The sequence below is a fragment of the Rhinoderma darwinii genome, chromosome 8, assembly GCF_050947455.1.
Source record: "Rhinoderma darwinii isolate aRhiDar2 chromosome 8, aRhiDar2.hap1, whole genome shotgun sequence".
NCBI classification, from domain to species: domain Eukaryota; kingdom Metazoa; phylum Chordata; class Amphibia; order Anura; family Rhinodermatidae; genus Rhinoderma; species Rhinoderma darwinii.
In genome coordinates this window covers 61,881,333-61,903,647 of record NC_134694.1, presented here as the reverse complement: position 1 = coordinate 61,903,647, position 22,315 = coordinate 61,881,333, and the positions used below count along the sequence as shown (strand labels likewise).

Below are 22,315 nucleotides of genomic sequence, written 5' to 3'. Positions count from 1 at the left end.
ATTTTTCTATTAGGTCCGTACATATGGGGGCATTATACTGTGTATGGGAGGGAGATGGGGACATTATACAGTGTATGGGAGGAGGGGGCATTATAGCTATGCCACTAATCACTCACATCTCCTTCCTCAGTCTTCTGGCTATGGGTGGAGCTAACTGGCGGTTGGGCTGTGGGCGGAGCTCTATGTGTGCAGAGCTCTATGTGAGCTTCGGACACCACATCCTTCTTGGTTATATAATAGATATTAGTTAGTGATAACTGGACTGATATGTAAATGTGTGAAAAGATATCTGTGTAAAAGGTTATAGAATCGTTATGCAATTACTATGACATCTGCTGTACCCTCTCTGGATATTGGGCTCAGGTATTAATATTTTGAAAACTAAAAATTGAGAAAATATGGTATTCCATAAGGCTAAATTTTTTCATGTAGATAGATACAGTGAAGGAAATAAGTATTTGATCCCTTGCTGATTTTGTACGTTTGCCCACTGTCAAAGTCATGAACAGTCTAGAATTTTTAGGCTAGGTTAATTTTACCAGTGAGAGATAGATTATATATATATAAAAAAAAAAAGAAAATCACATAGTCAAAATTATATATATTTATTTGCATTGTGCACAGAGAAATAAGTATTTGATCCCCTACCAACCATTAAGAGTTCAGCCTCCTCCAGACCAGTTACACGCTCCAAATCAACTTGGTGCCTGCATTAAAGACAGCTGTCTTAAATGGTCACCTGTATAAAAGACTCCTGTCCACAGACTCAATTAATCAGTCTGACTCTAACCTCTACAACATGGGCAAGACCAAAGAGCTTTCTAAGGATGTCAGGGACAAGATCATAGACCTGCACAAGGCTGGAATGGGCTACAAAACCATAAGTAAGACGCTGGGTGAGAAGGAGACAACTGTTGGTGCAATAGTAAGAAAATGGAAAACATACAAAATGACTGTCAATCGACATCGATCTGGGGCTCCATGCAAAATCTCACCTCGTGGGGTATCCTTGATCCTGAGGAAGGTGAGAGCTCAGCCGAAAACTACACGGGGGGAACTTGTTAATGATCTGAAGGCAGCTGGGACCACAGTCACCAAGAAAACCATTGGTAACACATTACGCCGTAATGGATTAAAATCCTGCAGTGCCCGCAAGGTCCCCCTGCTCAAGAAGGCACATGTACAGGCCCATCTGAAGTTTGCAAATGAACATCTGGATGATTCTGAGAGTGATTGGGAGAAGGTGCTGTGGTCAGATGAGACTAAAATTTAGCTCTTTGGCATTAACTCAACTCGCCGTGTTTGGAGGAAGAGAAATGCTGCCTATGACCCAAAGAACACTGTCCCCACTGTCAGGCATGGAGGTGGAAACATTATGTTTTGGGGGTGTTTCTCTGCTAAGGGCACAGGACTACTTCACCGCATCAATGGGAGAATGGATGGAGCCATGTATCGTCAAATCCTGAGTGACAACCTCCTTCCCTCCACCAGGACATTAAAAATGGCTCGTGGCTGGGTCTTCCAGCATGACAATGACCCGAAACATACAGCCAAGGCAACAAAGGAGTGGCTCAAAAAGAAGCACATTAAGGTCATGGAGTGGCCTAGCCAGTCTCCAGACCTTAATCCCATCGAAAACTTATGGAGGGAGCTGAAGATCCGAGTTGCCAAGCGACAGCCTCGAAATCTTAATGATTTACAGATGATCTGCAAAGAGGAGTGGGCCAAAATTCCATCTAACATGTGTGCAAAGCTCATCATCAACTACAAAAAACGTCTGACTGCTGTGCTTGCCAACAAGGGTTTTGCCACCAAGTATTAAGTCTTGTTTGCCAAAGGGATCAAATACTTATTAATGTATATTTATATATTATTTTTTAAGTGATAACATTGCAACAAATGTATCACACTATCATGCCAATTATGTGTGCCCTTAAAATGGCTAGACCTGTTATAAAGAGATCTTCTCCAAGTTACTCTAACCTTATGATATAAATATGTTATGGCCATGGCAACATTACAATAAAACCAAGTGTATAGTACAGGCTGGACCCGGCAGAATGCCCTAGGGGAGGCCACCATGATCAGGGATGTAGGCAGGGAAGGAGTTAAGGAGTTAGGAGAGGTGGTTATGGGGCGGAGGTTAGTGGGACAAGGCTAGGATACTTAAGGGTGGCAGAGAGGAAGGACGCCGCCATTACACCTAGCAGCACAGGAAAGCTTGTCCTGTACTGTTTTTAAAGCATGGATGCACAACTCACTCAGCTCCGGGCGGCAGTGGCAGAACGAGGCATGGCTTGGCTGGCGGAGGGGCTGGGTCTTTCCGGCCCGCTGTTGGTGGCTTCAAGCTCGGCGGCGAGTGGACGAGGCGAGGAGCGAGTGGAGCCGTCTGGTCCAGGGGCAGGAGCGGAGGAAGTGTCAGTGCTTGAATCCGGGGCACAGGCGGTGCCATCATCTCCTCCCCGGCGGCGGTCCCGTCGCACTAGACATCCGGAGAGGTTGAGCCAGAAGTAATGCCGCGAGCCAGGCGCAGGGTAAGGAGCCCCATGAGGGACCCTCCAGGCCGAGCCCCTCGCTCGGCTGCCGGGAGCAGGACAGCCCGGTCTGAGAGGAATCCTGGAAGCCGGCCTGGCTCAGCGGAGGTGGGGGGGCAGGCGCCCTTGCAGCTGGGACCGCCCTCTGCCTCCAGACGACGGGATCCAGGACTTGCGGTGGGCCGTGCTGGCGATGATCCAGTCGGGCGGCCCGCCTGTCCCCAGGATGATGTCACGGATTCCAGGCGTGTGCCACGGTCGGTGGTGACACGGCGGGCAGGTGGGCGGCTACCTGCGGGCCGCAGGGTGGACGAGGCCCCCGACAGATGGGCGGAGAGGCCCAGTTCATCTGCGCTAGTCCAGAGCGCTCCCTTGAAGGGTCGTGGATGTCAGGCGTGCAGCACTTGTCCTGGGCCGGCTGGTCAGGATGGAGTTGATGACTGGGAGTTCGGTGACCAAGAGGGACGTCTGGATGGATCCTTCGCCCCGGCTGGTGGGGACACAGCAACTGCGCAGCCCGGTGAGTTGATGTCTCCTACTTTTTCGTTTCCTGCTATATTTTGGTCCCCGGGGGTGGGGGATGGGGTTCACTTGCGCTTACGGGGTTGCCGAGGTGTAGCGGGGGGAGTCCAGGGAGTGTGCGGTTGGTGAGGGGGGGGGATTCGGGAATTGTTGGGTTGTGTGCGTGAGCTTTTGGCGCAATGCGAAGGGGGGCGTTGGGTTCCCCGTCCCCGGTTTCAGCGTGGGTGGGGCCATCGGTGGGGCCTGCAGTGGTGGATAGCACGCCATGTGGAGCTGGGGGGGTGTCTAGGGAATCGGGTGTGGCTGTGTCGATGCAGACGGAAAAGGATGGGGCGGTGGATGAGGTGCGGTTGGATGATAAGGCGAAGGGCGAGGTCTATGTTTGTTTTGAGGGCCCATTCGGGGCGCATCTGAAGCCTGAAGTAAGTGAGAAAATATGGAGGGACTAATATGTTGAAATTTTTTCGTTGTTGTCGTTGGAGAAGTTTAATTTAGATAAAGGGAAATGGTTGGAAAGCAAAAAGGAGAAGGAAGAAAAACGTCGGTATCGGTTGATTCCTCAAACTTTTGTCAATTGGTTGCAGGCGTTTGCGATTTTGGCGAGCGTAATTGGACAGAAGGCGCCTGAACATTGTTCCGACCTCTTCTGTTACATGGATGCTATTGGGGAGGCTCATCGAGTTTACGGCGGGCAGACGTGGCTGCGCTATTATGAGCAGTACCGACAGCGGAAGGCAGTGCGGCCGGACATTAGATGGGATAACAAAGGTATTGGGTTATGGTTGCGGGTCATGGCTCCTGTGCGCTTTGTCCAGTCCTTTCCTGGGGGTGGGGCTGGGTCAGCCGGCCCCTCCTTGCCTTCTGGTGGGGGTTCAGGTTGGGCAGGAGGAAAATCCGGGTTCTGCTGGCAGTTTAATGAGGGCCAGTGTAAGTTCGGACCGGGTTGCAAGTTTAAACATAGCTGCTCCTACTGCGGGGGGATATCTCACGGAGCGGTTAAATGTTTTCATAAAGGCAAAGGACGGGGGGCCGGGGGCGCTAGTCAAGGGCCGGACGCCGGTGAGGTGAGAAGAAATGGAGCCCTTTCTAAATAGATTCCCTGATAGGTCCAGGGCAAGTTTGTTATTGGATGGTTTTCGGGTTGGTTTCTGTATCCCTGCCCCTGCACACAAGGTGCTGTTTACCTTGCGTAATTTGCATTCAGCGTTGCAGTATCCGGGGGTAGTTGGGGATAAGTTGCGGAAGGAGGTGGAGTTGGGGCGTATGGTGGGTCCGTTTGAGTGTTGCCCATTACCGGATCTAGTGGTGTCACCGCTGGGGGTGGTGCCCAAGAAGGAGCCGAATAAGTTTAGGCTCATACATCATTTATCTTACCCGCTGGGGCGATCGGATAATGATGGGATTTCTCCGGAACTTTGAGGATAAATTGGTGGCTTTGCGGGCGGAGGTGGATCGGGCTAGGCATTTGCGTAAGATCTCTTTGCGTGCATTGCAGTCCTTGTTGGGAAAGCTCAATTTTGGTTGTAGGATCATGCCCAATGGGCCGGATTTTTAGCAGGCGGCTGTCAGGAGCAACGGCTGGGGTGTCGGCCCCGCATCATTTTATTCGTCTGACTAAAGAGCTGAGGGCGGATTTGGCAGTTTGGTTTGAGTTTTTGCATTGTTATAATGGGAAGTCCTTGATCATGTCCCCGGTGGTTGACAGCGTGGATTGGGAGTTGTTTACAGATGATGCGGGGGGCGTGGGATTTGGGGCTTACTACAAGGGACAGTGGTGCGTGGCTCGGTGGGCGGAGTTGAGTTTGGTGAAGAACCTTGCCTTCCTTGAGCTGTTTCCCATAGTAGTGGCGGTGGAAATTTGAAGTGAGAGGTTTCGGGACAGCAAAGTCCGGTTCCATTGTGACAACTTGGGGGTGGTGGGGGCTATTAATAATGTGTCGGCTTCATCCCCCCAGTCGTTCGGCTGTTGAGACACTTGGTTTTACGTTGCTTGTCGTTGAATGCTTGGGTTGTGGCGGTTCATGTGCCGGGAATCAAGAATGACATCGCAGATTCTCTTTCTCGCTTGCAGTGGGACCGTTTCCGGATGGTGCCTCCGAACGCGGAGGCGGACGGGATCTCTTGCCCGGAGTGGCTGTGGGGGTTGGGTTACGAGCCGCAGGAGGATTGATTCGGGCCTCGCTTGCTCCGGGTACTTTGGCTGCTTATGATTCTGCATGGCGGGAGTGGGAAAGTTGGCTGGCAGTTCTGGATGGGGTAAGGACGGATGACGATCGGGTTGTGGCGTTGTTGGTTTTTCTGGGACAGGTCTCTATTGCGGGTTGGTCGGTGTCCAAGGTTAATAATTTTGTGGTAGCCCTGGCTTTTGGTTTTAAGCTCCGGGGGTACAGGGATATTACAAAATGTTTTTTGGTCGGCCAGGCCCTGAGGGGGTATAGGATGGGGAGGATGTTGCCGGACCGTCGGCGCCCAGTGTCTTTTATGTTGTTGGAACAGTTGTGGGGGATGTTGGGTGACATTTGTTTTTCTAGTTTCGAGGTGACTCTGTATAGATTGGTGTTCTCGTGGGCGTTTTTTGGGGCCCTGAGGGTCGGGGAGCTGGTGGCGCCCAGCACAAGGGGGGGTTGAGGATGGAAGATGTGGTGTTGACGGATCGGAGTTCTGGATCCGGCGTTCCAAGATGGATCAGGGGGGTTGGGGTAAGAGAGTGGTGTTGGGGGCGGCCAGGTGGGCCAGGATGTGCCCGGTCGCATGCTTTGCGGGGTACAGGGAGGTTTCGCCAGTACTGAGGGGACAGTTGTTGTGTCACGAGTACGGGTCCTTTCTGTCTCGGTACCAGTTTACGTGGGTTTTTCGTAGGTGTCTGCGACAGTTGGGATTGGAGGAGTCTTTCTTTTCCCCCCATTCATTTCGTATTGGGGCGGCGACGGAGGCGGTGTCATGGGGGTTGGGGGAGGAGGTGGTAAAGCGGATAGGTCGATGTGATTCCCGCCGTTTTCAGCTGTATGTGCGCCCTCAGTTTCTGTGATAATTCAGTCGTAATCCCTCCTCTCTTCTCTCTCCCTCCCTCTCGTTTTTCCCTCCCTCTCGTTTTTCCCTCCTCCTCAATGTTTCGCTTGCATCCGTACATAGTTTTGCTTTAATCAGTTGGTTTTCATTTTCCAGGTCCCTCAGGCCGATTGGTGTGGATCGTCGGGCATTCGTACGTTCATTGGGGGGGTGGAGCGGGCTGATGTTCATCCGGACGGGCGGCAGTTGGGTTTTCGGCGGGAGGAGGTGGTTGTGCGGTGGCTGGGGAGTAGAAGGATGATGTGGAGTCGGGTGTTGCCTGATGTGCATAGGTTTGCGCGGATGGACAGGGCCCCGGATGTCTTGGTTTTGCACGTCGGGGGTAATGATTTGGGTTGTCGTCCTTTCTGGGAATTGATTAGGGATATTAAATATGATCTACTCAGGTTGTGCTCCAGTTTCCCGGGAGTTAAGGTGGTTGGGTCGGAGATTGTCCCGCGTAAGGTTTGGCGGCATGCCAGGTCGGTGTCGCGTTTAAATAAAGCCCGGGTCAAGGTTAATCGGGCAGTTTCGGGTTTCGTGGTGAGAAACGGGGGGGTCTTCGTGCGTCATTACGACTTCGAGGATGGCCTGGGGAATTATTGGCTAGGTTATGGTGTGCACCTGATGGCCGTGGGGATTGACCTGCGCTTGCAGGAAGGAATCGAAAAGGGCCCTCTTGTTGGGTGGGGGCTCGCATACTTAAAGGTGTCTAACTATGTTCGTGTGGCGGATTGAGGGTCCTTGGAGTTGGTGGTAAATTACTGAGGGTGGGGATTGATCGGGGGTATGGTTCCTCCCCAATTTATTATGGTTGGTAGTCTGGTCAATTTGGACTCCTGCTGGGTGGTGTCCCGGGGAGTGGTTGCGGTTTAGGTTAGCCAACTGCAGGTATAACAGTGCTCCTGAGCCAGTAGGGTGACGGCTGGGAGTAAAATACGATGCAGGTGGGCTGTTTGGTGACAGACTTTTGTAACTCCAGGAACTCCCCTTCCATTGTTATTATTATTTGTAAATTGTTGTTCATTATGTTTGTTTGTAAATAAAATGGCTGCTGTGGCCAAATTTATCCAACCCAAGTGTCCGAGTTTTATTATAGGGACGGGGGTTTGGTAAAGGGTATGGCCAATAATGGGGAAGGGGAGTGGGTGAAGTCACATGCCCCCGGTAGGAGTGTACGCACTCTACAGTCCCTTGATCATGTGTAAATGACACTATTGGTACATGATCCCTGTATGTGGTGTGAATACATACCAATCCGGAGTGACCATAAGAAATCTGAGATCTCAGGAAAAAATAACAAACTTCAAACTTCATAACACACAATATGAATAAGTGAAGAAATATTCTGACAAATTATGTGCAATTTCACTATAAAATGTACCCAGAAATAAAGTTGACAAAAAAAAAGTCAAGTTTAAATGATAACTGATGATTACATAACATATTTTATCAAATTTATATGGATTTACCGCTTTGTAACTGTACTAAGCTACTAAAGAGGAAAAATGCCAATTTTTTTTTTTTACTGTTTACCCTAAGGTACCTTCAGCAAGTGCACACTTATCGGGTCTTGCCAGATGAGAATGGATTACTCTCTGTTCAGGTATTTGCAAAAAGAAAAGAAATCATATGTAAACATGGAATAAAATATGTTCAGGTCTTTCTTCAGAATGTATCTGCTCTGTCACTAAAAGCATCAACTGAAACAAGCATAGCAAAAATTACCTGACAATATCTGTATATGCTACACTATCCAAGATTTTTGGTACAGGGCTGGGAATAAAAATTAGACCTGCTCCCAAATACCAGTAGCCCACACATTTTTAATGCACTTAACAGCTGCGTGTGTCATCAGGCCGCCATCATTATGACACTCCGTTTGGATGTTTGTAAACAGAAAAGCACGTGGTGCTTTTCTGTTTACATTCCGAGTTTGACAGCTGATGCGCGAATCACGCAGTTCGCACGGAAGTGCTTAGGTGCGACCTGCGTGGTTTTCACGCACCCATTGACTTCAATGGGTGCGTGATGCGCGAAAAACACTGAAATATAGAACATGTCGTGAGTTTTACGCAGCGCACTCACGCTGCGCAAAACCCACGGACTGTCTGCACTGCCCCATAGAGTAATATAGGTGCGTACGACACGCGTGAAAAGCACGCCAAAAAAGCTCCAGCGCTGGAGCCACAATGTCAGCAAGCTGGGCCCTATATCTAATCCTATCATGTGTGATACTGTCTGCTGAGCCACTATATCTAATCCGATCCATAGCTATAGGGTCAGAGTGCTACAGATATGCTGTCTCATATATATATATATATATATATATATATATATATATATATATATATATATATATATATGTGTATATATATATATATATATATCCCAAAGAAATAAATCTTGCAGCACTCCGATAGAATAGATGAAAAACTGTGGTTTTTTATTCAAGCCAACATGGAAAAAGCGCAACGTTTCAGTCCAACATTATGACTTTTTTCAAGCATGGTGATACATATACAATCCAAGGTTTATAAAGCATGTGCAAAAAACAAGGCAATCAATCTCATTAGAATAATTCAATAATGAAAAAAAATATATAAAGCATGTAGCTAAGTGTAAAATCATTTTTAGGGTATCAAAACATTCCAACATTGATACAAAAGTGTAAAGTGACATATTCAACAATTAAAATAATAATAAATATGAGAAAAATACATAATACAGACATAATTATATGATAATCAAATATTCAAAAAGCTGTGTCGTAAATTAACTATGTAGGACCATTAACCATTTGAGACCATGGTAGGTAATTAATATATTTAAATATTTAAATAGTGCTCACTGTTCACGGCGTCCATGTCCCTCAAGCGCGTACTGAGCCGGCTGACGAAAACCGGAAGTGACGAGTGTAATCAGTCACTAGGATACCTAATGCTGGTACGCAAGCGTCACCAACCCTCAGCACGCATGCGCCGAGTGGACGAGAGCTGAAAGCGGCATCAACTAATCGTTGCCAGGCTACAAGCAACGAGAAATACATCATTAGTGTTTACGAACTTAGTATATATAGATTGCGAACAAGCACAATCTAATTGAACCCTCATAGGATAGAAGAATAAAATAAAAAGGCCCTAATAAGAGTATGTATAATATATATATATGTATATATAAATTCAAGAATGTCCTGGATCCGTATCAAAGAAGGTAAATAAACCTATAAAAATTAATGAATGTAAAAGTGAGAAGCAGCAAAAGACCAAAAAAATATAATCTAAATACATTAAGTTAATATTTACGGAGAACAATTTTTTTAATTTTTTCTTTTTTTTATAAGATAAGTATCATAATGATATATAGGTGGACATAAACTGCAGCTCAATCTCACTCAATAAATAATACAATCTCGAGAATAAATATAAAAATACTCGTCACAGGACATAGTGAAATAAGGTAAGTATAGCTTCCATCTTCTATTTCATAAGGGTCGAATTGATCGTAAATGGTCTGTAGTGGTCCTTCATTCACCATATGATCTAAAGAAAAAAGAGGGATATCATAAGAAATGTGCAAACGTGGACGTATCACATAACATATACATATAAGAGGAGGACATCGCTAGAAGAAAGAAAGAGACCCAAAAGGGCGAAGTCAGAGAGTAGCTCTAGCCACATTCAACTCCACATTGAGACCATTAGGTCTCAATGAGTCGAGTAAAAAAATCCACTTCAATTCACATTTATGTAGCAGAGTGTGTCTATTTCCACCACTGTGAGGTGGTAGAATATATTCCAAAATTATGAACTTTAAATCCTTTTCAGTATGGCCTTTTTCCCAAAAAAATTTCGCTACCGGCAGATCACGTTTCTTTTTCCTAATGGAATACCGGTGATTATTTAATCTGGTTTTAAAGTCACAGGTCGTTTCACCCACATATAATTGATGACAGGGACACCATAAGACATAGATTACCCAATCCGAGTCACAGGTAAAATGTTGTCTAATGTTGTATTGTTTATGTTTAAAAGGATGATTAAATGTGTTGCCCCTGTACATAAGTGGACAATTTATACATTTATAGCAAGGAAAATTACTAGGCTTCAGTGATCTGAGTAAAGTTTGTTTACCACTGGATGATGGTTTGCTCATCCTTGACTTGACCAATTTATCACGTAAACTACGTGGTCGTCTATTTGACATCAATGGCGGACTGTTAAGTTCACTAATCTGGTCATAGCTATTGCTAATAATTGCCCAATGTTTATTTAGAATTCTTGAGATATCTCCACTAAGATCGTTATAGGTGGAGATAAAAGGAATCCGTTTTTTGTCTGTGCGTTTAGCACTTTTTACTAATTTTTCTCTAGGTATGCTATCGATCTTATTCCTATATGTTAGCAGCAGCTGTTTGGGGTAACCTCTCTGTAAAAAATTAGTAATCATCGTATCCAAGGATGAATCAAGTTCAATCGGATCGTCAACTATACGCTTGATTCTTACCATCTGACTGTATGGTAATGATCGCAACATATTCTTAGGATGGCTACTCTCAAATCTCAAGAGTGTATTGTGATCTGTATCTTTAGTGTACAACCCTGTGGTCAAGGAATTATCAACCAACTTAACATTAACATCAATAAATTGAATATTATCTGTTGAAAAGGACATCGTATACTGTATATTCTCATCAATTGAATTAATAAAATGACGAAAGGACTTCAAAGAATCTTCTGTATCTGTCCAGATGAGGAAAATGTCATCTATGTATCGCCACCCCCCAAGACATGAGTGAAGTGGTGGGATACATAGACGAACATCTCCTCCATCATGTCCATAAAAATGTTGCCATAAGTGGGGGCCATATTGGACCCCATTGCCGTGCCTTTAAGCTGAATGTAATATTTATCATCATCCAGTGGTAAACAAACTTTACTCAGATCACTGAAGCCTAGTAATTTTCCTTGCTATAAATGTATAAATTGTCCACTTATGTACAGGGGCAACACATTTAATCATCCTTTTACACATAAACAATACAACATTAGACAACATTTTACCTGCGACTCGGATTGGGTAATCTATGTCTTATGGTGTACCTGTCATCTATTATATGTGGGTGAAACGACCTGTGACTTTAAAACCAGATTAAATAATCATCGGTATTCCATTAGGAAAAAGAAACGTGACCTGCCGGAAGCTAAACATTTTTTGGAAAAAGGCCATACTGAAAAGGATTTAAAGTTCATGATTTTGGAATATATTCTACCACCTCACAGTGGTGGAAATAGACACACTCTGCTACATAAATGTGAATTGAAGTGGATTTTTTTACTCGACTCATTGAGACCTAATGGTCTCAATGTGGAGTTGAATGTGGCAAGAGCTACTCTCTGACTTCGCCCTTTTGGGTCTCTTTCTTTCTTCTAGCGATGTCCTCCTCTTATATGTATATGTTATGTGATACGTCCACGTTTGCACATTTCTTATGATATCCCTCTTATTTCTTTAGATCATATGGTGAATGAAGGACCACTACAGACCATTTACGATCAATTCGACCCTTATGAAAATCGACCCTTATGAAATAGAAGATGGAGGCTATACTTACCTTATTTCACTATGTCCTGTGACGAGTATGTAAAGACGGGGTAGGGAGACAGACAGGTGAGCCCTAATCTACCCGCCACTCAGTCCCTGCCTGCCAGGGCTTGGTCCTGTAGGGAGAGGCCCTGCATTTGCTGAGCCAGGGTCTCAAGGGGGTCCATAGCAGTGTCAGGGACCAGGGTAGAAAAGGTATATGGGCCTGTGATTATGTAAAGACGGGGTAGGGAGACAGACAGGTGAGCCCTAATCTACCCGCCACTCAGTCCCTGCCTACTTGCAACGGCCCGTCCTAGGCGACGGCGTACAACTGGGCGACGGTCCCTACTCTCACTATGTGCACGACAGACAGACAGACAAGGGTACAAAGAAGCTAAGGGAAAAGGGGCAAATGCCCACGGCAACACCGTGAGCACAAGAGTAGTGAACGAGCCGAGTCAAACCAGGAGTGTACGAGGGCGGGAGCTAGCTCCGTCTGGCCAGGCTGTGATAGGCCCTCTCACTCCTCAGCCTCCCAGCCTGAGTGGTGGAAGAAGGAGTCACTCTATCAGACTTAGGAGCAGGTGCAGACTGACTAACCACGGGCGTCGACACAGAAGCTGTGTCTGGCAGATACTTTACAGAGTATTTTTATATTTATTCTCGAGATTGTATTATTTATTGAGTGAGATTGAGCTGCAGTAAAATTCCAATATTATTGTATAAACCTGTGTGCTTACATACTGCTGTGGAATCATCCAGTGGGGTTCGATACATGAGTGTTGGTTGTAGTGGGCGACGGTACACACGGGAGTGTGATATGGTAGTCTCACCAACCTTGGTGTTGGGTGTCATTGGTCATATAACAGTGGCCTTGAATCCTCCCCCTCGTGTGAACTCCTGTTTATGTCCACCTATATATCATTATGATACTTATCTTTAAAAAATTTAAAAAATGGTTCTCCGTAAATATTAACTTAATGTATTTAGATTATATTCTTTTGGTCTTTTGCTGCTTTTCACTTTTACATTCATTAATTTTTATAGGTTTATTTACCTTCTTTGATACGGATCCAGGGCATTCTTGAATTTATATATACATATATATATTATACATACTCGTATTAGGGCCTTTTTATTTTATTCTTCTATCCTATGGGGGTTCAATTAGATTGTGCTTGTTCGCAATCTATATATACTAAGTTCGTAAACACTAATGAAGTATTTCTCGTTGCTTGTAGCCTGGCAACGATTAGTTGATGCCGCTTTCAGCTCTCGTCCACTCGGCGCATGCGTGCTGAGGGTTGGTGACACTTGCGTACCAGCACTAGGTATCCTAGTGACTGATTACACTCGTCACTTCCGGTTTTCGTCAGCCGGCTCAGTACGCGCTTGAGGGACATGGACGCCGTGAACAGTGAGCACTATTTAAAGGGAAGGTGTCCCGAAATTTTTTTTTTTATATGTTATTGCTTTTATTATGTCATTAAAATAAATTTTATTTATTTGTGTTTTTGTGTTGCACTTTTTTCTTTTTTCTTTCTTTCACTTCTCTATGCGGGCTGCCGATTAACGACACATACAGAGATGGAATACGGCACATACATCCCCATAGAGAATGCAAACGGGAGCCGTTCCATTCACTATAGTGTACGCCGTCTGTGTGGGAACGGCGTATGCGCTGCTCCCACACAGTCCAAAAGGAAGGTCTTCGGCAGATCGACATCCGGCGCCCTTTTCATGTGTACCGGAAGCCGCGGCCGGACAGTAAGATGACTACTTCCGGTCGCGGCTTCCGTCCATATGTTCAGAAGCAAGGACAGTGAGTGGAGGCAGCGGCGGAGACAGGAGCAGGTAAGTTATGTTTGTGTATGTGATGTGTGTGTATGTTCGTGTTATACTGTGCATTCGCTCAAAAAATGGCGGCACACAGTGTAGGAGGTTTGAACATTCAACCCCCTCCTTTCTCCTGGCACTAGCCAGAATAAAGGAGGGGGGATTGTTTGAGCACACTAGAGCGAGAGTGTCTTCTCCAATTTTGCAGCATAAAGCAATGAGATTGCTTTACCACATGCCAATGCTGCAATTTTGGGAATTGCTCTCTCTAGTGACCAGCATATGGAAATGTTATAAATTAGAATCTAATTTATAATATTTCCTGAATTGTGAAAAAATAAAAAAAATTAGAATAATGTGTAATCATTTATATACTAACTGTTTAACTAAAACAAATTAAAAAAAATTCTAGCGACACATTCCCTTTAAATATATTAATTACCTACCATGGTCTCAAATGGTTAATGGTCCTACATGGTTAATTTACGACACAGCTTTTTGAATATTTGATTATCATATAATTATGTCTGTATTATGTCTTTTTCTCATATTTATTATTATTTTAATTGTTGAATATGTCACTTTACACTTTTGTATCAATGTTGGAATGTTTTGATTTTACACTTAGCTACATGCTTTATATATTTTTTTAATTTATTTAAATTATTCTAATGAGATTGATTGCCTTGTTTTTTGCACATGCTTTATAAACCTTGCATTGTGTATGTATCACCATGCTTGAAAAAAGTCATAATGTTGGACTGAAACGTCGCACTTTTTCTATGTTGGCTTGAATAAAAAACCACAGTTTTTCATCTATTCTATCGGAGTGCTGCAAGATTTATTTCTTTGGGATATTGATATAGTCTTTGGATCTGGACTACTTGCTGGCACATATATATATATATATATATATATACATACACACACACATACAAGCACACACATTTTTTTGGGGGATGAACATATGTTAGTACAAGGATACTTACTGCTGGGGCCCTGTATGTAAGTCTATCATGTGTGATACCGACTGGAGGGGCCCTGTATCTAAGTCTATCATGTCCATGGTTTTCACGAACCCATTGACTTTAATGAGCGACTAGGTGAGTCAAAACGCACTAATATAGGACATGCAGTGAGTTTTACGCAATGGACACTCGCTGTGTGAAAACTCACGCATGTGTGAATAGCCCCATTGAAATCAACGGGTCCGTGTACTGTGCGTTATTTCAACGCACAGCACATGGAAGAGATTCTGAATGAGACCTAAGTCTATCATCTGTGATACTGTCTGCTGGGGCCATGTATCTAAGCCTATCATGTGTGATACTGTCTGCTGGTGCCCTGTATCTAAGCCTATCATGTATGATACTGTATGCTGAAAGAATACATCCAATTCTACCCAGCGGTGTAGCTATAGGAGCCTTAGTCTTATAGATATGCTATCTCTGATACATATGTAAAAAAACAATTTTTTTCTGGGGGGAGGGGGTAAATATATGTCTTGGGGCTTGGGCCCCTGATCATTTAAGACCCTAGCAACGCCCCTGCATCGTAGAAACATGCACCCTAGGCTGTCTCCCACCCCATACGAAGGACCCTCAGCAGCCTCTGCAATTTCAGTAGAAAGGAATTGGGTAGTGGTATTGTCACGGTATAGGATTATTGGTAGTATGAACATTTTAATTATGGCAATCTTCCCGGCCCACGATACAAAGGAGGAAGAAAGATTATCAAGCAAACGGGAGACTTTCGGGATCAGAGATGAATAATTGTGAGAGACTAACAAAGTACTAGGGGATGACAATTTAATTCCCAAGTATTGAATGCTGCTCTCATTACACACATCAGGGAAACAGGACTGGAGGATAGATTGTGTGTGAGAATCAATTCTCATATTCAAGACCTGGGATTTAGACGAGTTAACCCTGTAGTATGAAATCGCTCCAAGCTTTTTAATCAAGGCACCCACTTCTCCCAAGGACGACAACGGATCCGTAAGTGAAAGTAAGACATCGTCTGCATATAATCCTATTTTGTGATGATTCCGACCCACTTGAATCCCATGTACACTGGGACTATCCCTAATCGAAGCGGCCAACGGCTCCATCATAAGGGCAAATACAATAGGAGATAAAATGCACCCCTGCCTCGGGCCATTACTGATTGAGAAAGGATCTGAAATAAATCCTGAGGATAACACCTTAGCCGATGGAGAGGAACACAAGGCTAATATTGCAGATTTGATAAAACCCACCAAGCCAAATTTCTCCAAAGTGTCCATGAGGTATCCAAAGTGTACTTTATCGAACGCCTTCTCTGGTGTTCCACACACTGAATCAGGTTGATGAACCGAAGTGTTCCGTCAGGAGATTGTCGACCAACAACAAATCCCACCTGATCGGGAGAAATGATATTTGGAAGGACATGGAGTAGTCTAAAGGAAAGGACCTCGGCATAGATCTTGATTTCTGAATTTAATAGGGAGATCGTCCTGAAGTTGGACGGGGTGTCTGGGGGTTTCCCAGGTTTGGGCAATGTAATGATGAGAGCATTTCTGCCGTGAAGAATCCATCAGTCGCTGCTTTATTAAAAACCACTGTTAAGTAGGGGGAGAGAATATCACTATACTTTTTGTAGTAACTATTGATAAACCCGTCTAGTCCCGGGGCATTAAAGAGTTTAAGGGAGGAAATGGCCTTGGAGACCCCTGACGTCAAAATATGGGCCGACAAAACGTCAAGGGTGTTAGATTCTATTTTGGGTAACTTAATCAATGCCAGGAAGGAGTCAATCTCCTGATGGGTGGTGGTTAAGTTCTGTCACGGTATGTGGGTGTGTGGACCAACTAGGCCACGCCGCCATAGCGGGGAGGCTGCTGGCCAAACAACACAGCACCCAATCAATACAAAATCCCGCACAAGGGTACCTGTATAGTCCAGACAGTGGCAGGGGCTTTAGCACGGATGGAGGTGGGTGCAGCAGGTTGCGCCAGATCTGGCGGTTGACAGCAGGTGCAGCAGGTTGCGCAAGACATGGCGGATGACTTCAGGTGCAGCAGGTTGCCCCAGATGTGGCGAATGACAGCAAGTGCAGTAGGATGCACCAGACGTGGCGGACGACAACTAGTGCAGTAGGACACAACTCCAATCACTAACAGGCTCAGGACAATAACACAGCACGGGATACAGGATACAGGTAGCAGAGCACGGGAACAGAGTAAACACTAAGGGACCATTTTCAAGGACTAACATGGGAATACTAATAACGCTCAGGCAATGAGCAAAGGGGTAGGGCACGTCTTATAGTCCAGGGTAATCATGGGCTAATTGCTGATGTTTTACATGTGCACACCAAATGGGACATAGCAGAGTGGAGCGGAAGTGAGCGCTGGCGTCTCCTGCGGTGGAGATCCGGGCCAGCGCTCACCAGACCATGGCTGCGGCCTTCGAGGGGTGAGTAATCCCGATGGTCCGCGGCCATGGATGTTACAAGTTGTGCAGGGATTCGTAATAAATGCGGAATCTTTCCGCTATTTGCCTTGGGTCTATACATTTTTCCCCTCTATCCCGTTTAAATAGGTTATCCTGGGGGCGTTTATGATAAGTTTAAGTTTGCGGGCCAGAAGAGCTCCCGTCCTATTATTGTGAACATAGGTGTTTAATTACTACTTTTCAGAACATAGTCAAATTTGGATATCAACAGGGTTTGCAAGTGTAGTCGCAACTTTCGGATGTTCTGTGAACAATCAACCGAGGGAGCAAGTTTGTTTAAGGATTCACGTTGAGAAATTTTTGCTAACATTCAGTCACTTCCTACTCTCTGGCGCGTTTGGCCTGTGCTTCCGCTTAAATGGGGATACCCCGCATGAACGCCTTATGAGCTTTCCAGAAAGAGTGTGGATTGGAAACAGAGAATTAATTTGAAAGTATGAAACAAGGGCATCTTTAAGTCCTGTGTGAAAGTCAGGATGGGATAAAATAAAGTCATTAGGTCACCATTGGGATGGAAGAGGGACACGAAATCGATCTGAGATTACTGTGGACACCGGAGCGTGGTCAGACCACGTAATGACCCCTATTGTAGACGATTTAGAAAGCGAGAGAACATTTCTATCAGTTAAAAAGGAGTCAATACGAGAATAAGACTGTCTCGGTGAAGAAAATAATGTGTAGTCACATTCAGTACCGTTTGCTGGCATCTCCACACGTCAAAAATGTCCTCGTCTAAGACCTTCTGAGAAAGACAATCGTTATGTCTGCTTGCAGTCGTAGAGTCCAAGACTCTATCCAGTACTGCGTTAAAGTCACCTCTGACAATAAGGCGTCCCTGGCGTACCTCCTGAAGTTTCCGTGATAATTTAGAGAAATAGCTCCCTGGTCTACGATTAGGAAAATAAGCATTAACCAACTTGTACAATATATTTTTTAGTGCATACCAGAATGAGGAAACGTCCCGCAGGATCTGTCTTCACCTTCTGAAGTATAAAAGCCATAGAGTTCTTGATGGCTATCAGAACCCCTTTCCTTTTGGCAGGCGCTGAAAATACAAAAATATGTGGGAATGCCTTATGAGTACAGAAGGGACTTTTAACTTTGTGAAATTGAGTCTCCTGAACAAAAATTCCAAATGAGAGTGGGCCTCTCCCCAAAGCGAACTACGCTTGAACGGGCTATTATGCCCATGAGCATTGATGGAAGAAATTTTAATCAACATCAGGGCAAATTTAGCACATCTGTGTGAACGCCTGGAGATACCAGCACATAATCCAGGTATAAACGATGCACATCATTGAGAAGCATACATAAGTGTATAGGTTAGCTGATAATACACAATCCTGCAGAGAGCGAAAAAAAGGTGACAGAATATTAAATAACAATAATATAAAGCAACAATACTACCCAGAAAGTAGAACATCAAGTGCAGTCCTAGTGCTCTAAAGCACTGAAAATCGGGAAAGGGGTGGGGGGAACAGAAAAAGGATACTATGTAATCCTTATGCTCAGCAACATGAGGAGTTAGGCTGGGTTCACACGACCTATTTTCAGACGTAAACGAGGCGTATTATGCCTCGTTTTACGTCTGAAAATAGGGCTACAATACGTCGGCAAACATCTGCCCATTCATTTGAATGGGTTTGCCGACGTACTGTGCCGACGACCTGTCATTTACGCGTCGTCGTTTGACAGCTGTCAAACGACGACCCGTAAAATTACTGCCTCGGCAAAGAAGTGCAGGACACTTCTTTGCAACGTAATTTGAGCCGTTCTTCATTGAAGTCAATGAAGAGCAGCTCAAGATTTACGAGCATCAAAGATGCCTCGCATAATGCGAGGAGGAGCTTTTATATCTGAAACGACGCAGCTGTTTTCTCCTGAAAACAGTCTGTCTTTTCAGACGTAAAAGCCACTTCTCGTGTGCACATACCCTTAGAGTAATCCTGCTGAAGCGTTCAGGGGATCAAGCGCTGCCTCTTGAAGAGCCTGTAGTGGACCAATCCCCAGTCAGCCTAGAAGATGCGGGAGCCTTGCAAGTAAGGGATGACGAATGTTGCGAAGATATGTTCCACTTCTCCAGGAGCAAAACTCCGTCAGTAATCGAATGAATCAATGTTGTGGCACCATTCCTCGATATCATAATTTTCACTGGGAAGCCCGATTTATATTTAATGTGAGCTTCTCACAGGGCTTGAATGATCGAAGAAAACTGCCGGCGGGCCTGCAACGTCGCCGCTGAGAGATCTGGAAACAATGCCACTTCACCATATGGATACGGAAGACGACCCCATTTGCGGGCTTTAAACATCAGGTGTTCTTTGACTAGGAAGAAATGGACTCTGACCAGCATATCTCTCGGCACTTTATCCGGAACCGACTTAGGCTTAGGAAGACGATGGGAATGATCTAATGTAAGATCAAGACCATACAGGGAAGGCAATAGGGTTTTAAATAAATAACCGTCTATATCATGCACAGCAACCTCTTCTGGAACTCCTCTCACTTTAATATTGTTCTGTCTGGATCTGTCCTCCCCATCCGCCACTTTAGCTTTTAGCCATTGTACTTCATCCTCTAGAGCATTATGGGCATCCACTAATTCGTTATGATCAGTGGAGAACTCTGTCATCTTATGCTCCAGATTATCTGTTCTAGACCCTAAACCATCAATGTTTACTTGAAGGTTAGTAGCTAGAGTAGAGACCCGCTTCGAAATGTTGTTTTGCAGAATAACCAGCATGGTTTTAAGAGTGTCTTCCGTTATGGGTGCGGAGGAGTTTGGGAAGCATTCCAAGTTATAACTTTCCAAATCATTTGTGGCATCCAGTGCATCCCGGGTGTTGAGATAACCGACCTTTTATTGGCAGGGCCCTTACTCATCGGAGACGCTAAGTGTGAGGTTTTCCAGGAACGTTTAGATCGTTCTCTATTATCCAGAGAAGATAAAATTCCACCAGGCGAAGTAGAAAGAGACATTGGAGCACCCTAACGAGCATTAGAGATTGGTGACAAGGCTGGCGCTGCCGAGCCTTCCAGATCTGCATCAGCAGGACCATCAGGTGGAGATTCCATAGTGGCAATCAATTTTCTAGGGCCCGCAGATTTGCCCCTTCTCTTAACCATGCTTCAATTTTTGTAGTCCAATGAATTCCACCCACTAGGGAGGCGATCCCAGAGCCACACACAAGCCCAGATATTTCTACTGGAGCCGCAAGTATTGGGAGTATGGCGGGTTAGTGATAGAAAATACAAGCAGACCCCAAACAGCACAGAACCAGTTTAAAGTCTCATAGGCAGCCAGAACAAGGTAATTCTTCCAACATTATGGGGATGTGTAATGGGTACTAATGGCAGGCAACAGCCAGAGGTAACTAGATAGTGCTGAGGCAGAGCTGTACACACCAAGGGTCCCAGCCGGTCACCGTGTCTGTAAGGAGCCCAGAGAGGTGGCAATGCTTAGTGATATGTAGCCAGCCAAACCTCACATAGAGTCAGGGTGGCCCGTTCTCAGAATTACACCCTGATAGTACTCAAAGTTCCTGAGTCGTGGGCAGCCCGATAGGTGAGGATACTGCTCCCTGAGTATTGTACGGGAGTTCCCAAAGGGGATACAGCATCCAGGAGGCGGGAGCTTGAAGTCGTCTGAGACTGGAAATGCCATCCGTGTAGCGCTCTGGAAATTGAGCACGGGGATGCAATGGCATGGTAGGCTGCAACTGGTGGATAAGCTGCGGGCGGATGAGAACGGCCTAGTTCACTCCACCAACGATGCCGGTATACGCCAGGGAAGGGATGCAGGCCGGTGAAGCTGCTCAGCGGTAGAATGGCTCCAGATGGGGATGAGGGCCTAACCAGCCGCCTGCAAAGACAAATCCTGGAGGGGTGATCCCCATATGCAGGCAGTGTATACAGATAATGAGATTTTTTTTAGCAGGAGTTAGTCGTTGTGAGCCGCTTCAGAGCTGAAAGGATGCAGGAGCAAGGGAATAAAGTAGCCATTCCAACCATTTTTTTTTTATTGTTTTATAGAATATCCCCTCATTTTGGCTAGTTTTGCCTATCTCGGAAATACACCTTTTGGCCAGAGTTATACAGGCCCACCAAAGCACCGGAGGATTATCCTGTTTCCCCAGGCTCTGACACAGTAATGGGCCCTGAGGCTGCAGTCACATGCGGCAGAGATGTTGCAGACATTTTTTGCGATTGAAAATCAGTTACATTCATCCTTACAAAATCTGGCGCATGTGAATCCACCCTAAAGGTCTAGCAGGAGACAAATCCATTTGGACCTGAATTTCTAGCCAATCACTTTCCACTAGGGTCTATTTCTCGTGGACTGATTCACAAATAATATATAAGACCTTATTGATGATATGTCTAAAGTGATTATAATAACATTTATAATAAAGTTTATGATTAAAAGTTCATGTTCACATGTTCTTTAAAGATGGAGGCTCAAAATAGTTTTCTCTGATGGGCACAAGAAACCCCAATCTGACACTATATATGGCGGATCTTTTATAGCTAGTTAGCAAAGATGCTTCCTTGCTTCCAGTTGAGAACTGCTATATAAGAAGCTTTCTATAATTGGGGGTGGGGGTCCATGTGTTGAGTCCCCCACCAATCACTAGCACAAAGGGGAAAATACTTTCTTATATTCTAGCCTATGGATTTTCTCAAAGCCTTGACTCCACAGATAAAAACTTTCTCTATGACATATCAAAAGTTGCTCAAATGGTAGCTGTAGCTCCAAAGTTTACGGTGACCTCGCATTGTTAACCATGTGTGACAGGACCTCTGGAACAAATAACTATATGTACGCACTCGTGACACTATTTTCCTTACACGTGTGTTGCTTTGAAGCATTACTACAAGATTCCTGATGACAGCCACTCTTGTCCTATACTTTCCAGGAAACAGGAAAACCCTGAGCAGGGGTTAATTTTGAAATAAAGGGAGACGTTTTTAACTTCAATGGACTATAGGTGTGAATAAGCCTTTCTTGAACTGAAGGCATCAGTATCTGTAGCAGCATCAGAGACATTTACTAAGCAGATTGTTTGAGTAGACAGTTCAGGACTCAGGACCATGATCTCAGACTCTTCCTTTTATCCCTAGCAGATTTGTGCCCCTTTATGTTATGTTAAATTATTGTAAATACTTACATGCATGCTACCGAGGCTGCTAGTGGCACCCAAAACACTACCATCCACAGTGAGTGCCCTCATAACAATGGCAGTCAATGCTAAATAACATTTCCAGCCACATAGCAATGCAAACCACAGTGCCTTT

The 22,315-nt window shown here is 45.0% G+C and overlaps 1 protein-coding gene across 1 annotated transcript in view; it reads left to right on the top strand.

Moving 5' to 3' along the window:
- LOC142658684 (phosphatidylinositol 3,4,5-trisphosphate 5-phosphatase 2A-like) overlaps positions 1–22,315 on the top strand; it is a 155,877-nt gene that overhangs the window by 16,899 nt on the left and 116,663 nt on the right. The window contains exon 3 of the mRNA XM_075834286.1: positions 7,647–7,710. Within this exon, the coding sequence (XP_075690401.1) occupies positions 7,647–7,710 (64 nt within the window). The remainder of the gene's footprint in view (positions 1–7,646; positions 7,711–22,315) is intronic.